Source organism: Octopus bimaculoides, chromosome 5, assembly GCF_001194135.2.
Source record: "Octopus bimaculoides isolate UCB-OBI-ISO-001 chromosome 5, ASM119413v2, whole genome shotgun sequence".
Lineage (NCBI taxonomy): Eukaryota > Metazoa > Mollusca > Cephalopoda > Octopoda > Octopodidae > Octopus > Octopus bimaculoides.
The window spans coordinates 98,261,818-98,264,901 of record NC_068985.1 but is presented as its reverse complement, the minus strand read 5'-3'; the positions used below and the strand labels follow the sequence as shown (position 1 = coordinate 98,264,901).

The following is a 3,084-nucleotide window of genomic DNA, read 5'->3' as shown; positions in this document are numbered from 1 at the left end:
AAATGTTGCCACATTTATAATATGTCTTTTCTACAGTAATTTTTCTGCATTTTCGTGCAGCTGAAGATTGCTCTTCATATTGCATTTAAGGTAATGCTCGCATTACTTAAATAAATTGAAGTAGCATGAAACGTGCGTACTGCAATCACCTTTGAAATCCGTGTTGCTTATTTTTATATATATGTGTGTGTGCGTGCGTGCGTGCGTGCGTGCGTGTGTGTGTGTGTGTGCAGGCGTAGCTGTGTGGTAAGGAGCTTGCTTCCCAACCACATGGTTCTAGGTTCAGTCCCACTGTGAGGCACCTTGGGCAAGTGCCTTCTACTTTAGGCTCGGGCCGACCAAACCCTTATGAGTGGATTTGGTAGACGGAAACTGAAAGAAGAACGTCGTGTATATATATGTGTGTGTCTGTATGTGTGTATTTAAACCCCAGTCCTCACCATCGCAGTCGATGTTAGTGTGCTTACGTCCCCGTAAATTAGCGGTTCAGCAAAAGAGACCGACCGGCTAAAAGACAGTGCTCCAGCATGGCCGAAAAGAATGTCATATATATGCAACAGGCTTCTTTCAGTTTCCCTTTACCAAATCCTCTCCTTAGGCACAGCGATTCTTACGTGACTGCAAAGTTACCAACCCGCCAGAAACCGCAAAGGATTCTACGATATAATCTCGAGGATTTAAAGTGTTTTAAGTAGAAACTTCCCATCGAGATTTGGTGTTAATTATTCTCTAAATATCAGCGAACTAATGACAAAGTTATATCAGTAAATACTTCATAATTTTCGAAATTAATTAAAAATATGTTTCAACAGAAATACAATAATGAAAGTGTTAACATAAATCAATTGAAAAGCAGATGCTACAAATACAAACTTGCTGTATTGCTTACCAGGTTTCCTGGAACTCCATGGTTCATAGGCGGACTGAGATGTGAATGACCTGGAGGCTAAATAACCATCACAACTGAATCACCTTCACATTCATTCGTTTATAAATTTAGGTGTTTTTAGTATTTTAGAGAACGGAGTGTTTTATTATTATTTTTAAAAATTTATTACTCTTACTGATGTCTTTCAGTAAATTATCATCATATGTCACTGACTTCTAGAACTATCAATGAAACTGTCAATGGAAACTTGAAGGACAAAAAATAAGCAGTTACATTTCGATTAACATCACATCTATCTTTTAAAAAATTTATTTCAAAGTGCAGCCTTGTATGTGCAAAAAGCTGGGAAGGCTATTTTGGGAATAATATTGAAATAGAATTGTCCAAGTCAGTGCTGAGTTAAGTTAAGTAACAACATAAACACTACCCATCCGTCAGAATGAGAACAAAAAGTTACGTTATAACAAGAGACACTAACCTTTATTATTTCCGTGTATTTTCGGTATATCGCCGATTAGATGCCAACTCTTCATGCATGGTAAGTGTTTGCAGTCTGACAGTGATTTCGAATAATTTCGTAGAACACGAAACGAAAGCAAGGCAACAATAAGCAATAGAAATACACCAGCAACGAACATTTTAACTGCGTCTCCGTTAACAAGTAAGATAATGAGCTGACACGACTGCAATGATTGAGGTCACAAACTTATTATATATATATGTGTATGTCACATAAATATCTAATTCACTCGGCGAATGAAAATAAGCAGGCTGCATATATAAAAGTAAAAAAAAAAATTTGAACGTTACAAATACGCATTTAGATATTACATGGAATAATACAATCATTCAACAGTAATATTCTTAAGATTATAAACCTGGAGGAGAACAGGACAAGTTATTACACCCGGAAAAGTATAGGACAAGCTATTATTTCTAGTAAAGTAAAGAATAGGAAACTTTTTACTTAAAATATTGCAGCAGAGAATACCAGTTCTTCTAATTTATCACAACAGTTCTCATCTTTTAAATTTATTGTACAAAACTGTTCAGCTATTTTGTAAGTCTGTCTAATTAGTCACTTTTTCCTGTATTTAAGGTAGTAAATTAGCCAAATTCTACTTAAATAAGTATAGTGTTATTTGTAAACTATAATAAAATAATTCTTAATATTCAGATTTTAATTTTAGCTGCAATATTTTAAGTAAAAGGTTTCTATTCTTTACTTTACTAGAAGTAATAGCTTGTCCTATACTTTTACAGATGTAATAACTTGCCTGTACTTTTCTAGGTTTATAATCTTAAGAATATTACTTTTCATGCTCGCATTTTATCATGTAATCCATAATTTTTCCAGGCATGACTATTATAAGATAGTTAATGTGTCAATTAATAATTTAAGATGTTACCTTATAAAATACTGAAAGATAATATTTCAATTTTTCCATGAAAGTGATGATAATATTTCAATTTTTTTCACGTTTAATTTAAATATATGTTGTGATTGAATTATTTGATATTACCCATCCACACCAAATTAATGGCAGGGATTTTTACTATGTTGTTGGTTGCACCATGGCTCACCAAAAGTTACATACAACAAGACTCCAAAACCATCCATTACCAGGCTCACAAGTAACCTAGATTTTGAGTTGGTGATAATAGCACTGACTGCTGCTAATCTAGATCTATAAATAACTAGCTGTTTTTCCCCGGTTTCACTCGGGCAGTGTGGTGGATTTGGTTAAAGGATATTTCCTATGTATATTTTGAATAATAAAATGAACTGAAAATAAAAAAAAACAAAAATTCCAAAAACAAAAAAAGTAAGAACAACCCAAAAACAATACGATGCTAAGGATTTTGCGGGTCGATATTGTAAAACTAACTTCACGTGTGTACTCATAGCCCCATGTAGTCACGGAACCTTATTTGTGGTATAACCCCGCCTTAAAAGAAAAATATATGGTAGTGCGGTTGTTGTATTGGAGACACAAGAATGTTAATCGAAACTGTTCAAGATCAATCATAGGTTGGACGTTCATGTACACTGATTAGAATTGTGAATTTCAATTATTGAAAACGCGTTCCCGGATGGATACAATTGTGCAGAGTCCGTTTGTCTCAATATGGAAAAGCTGTTTGAATGTCGACGTTTGAAGACATTTGTAACTGAAGTTTAAAAAAACATAGTA

General features: G+C 34.0%; 2 protein-coding genes across 7 annotated transcripts in view; both read right to left on the bottom strand.

Annotated features, from left to right (window-relative positions):
• Positions 1-2,544, bottom strand: part of LOC106876143 (cytochrome P450 4V2) — a 15,210-nt gene extending 12,666 nt beyond the window's left edge. For 2 of the 6 annotated variants that reach the window (XM_052967873.1, XM_052967874.1), the window contains exons 1-2: positions 2,299-2,541; positions 1,368-1,660 (exon numbers count right to left, since the gene is read on the bottom strand). In XM_052967873.1, the coding sequence (XP_052823833.1) occupies positions 1,368-1,527 (160 nt within the window). In that variant the 5' untranslated portion in view covers positions 1,528-1,660; positions 2,299-2,541. Of the gene's footprint in view, positions 1-1,367; positions 1,777-2,298 lie in introns of those variants that run through there. The other 4 variants (XR_001410201.2, XM_052967872.1, XM_052967875.1 and 1 more) reach the window with 4 other exon arrangements.
• The window catches only part of LOC106876141 (cytochrome P450 4V2), a 41,811-nt gene that overhangs the window by 15,218 nt on the left and 23,509 nt on the right, over positions 1-3,084 (bottom strand). The window lies entirely within an intron of this gene.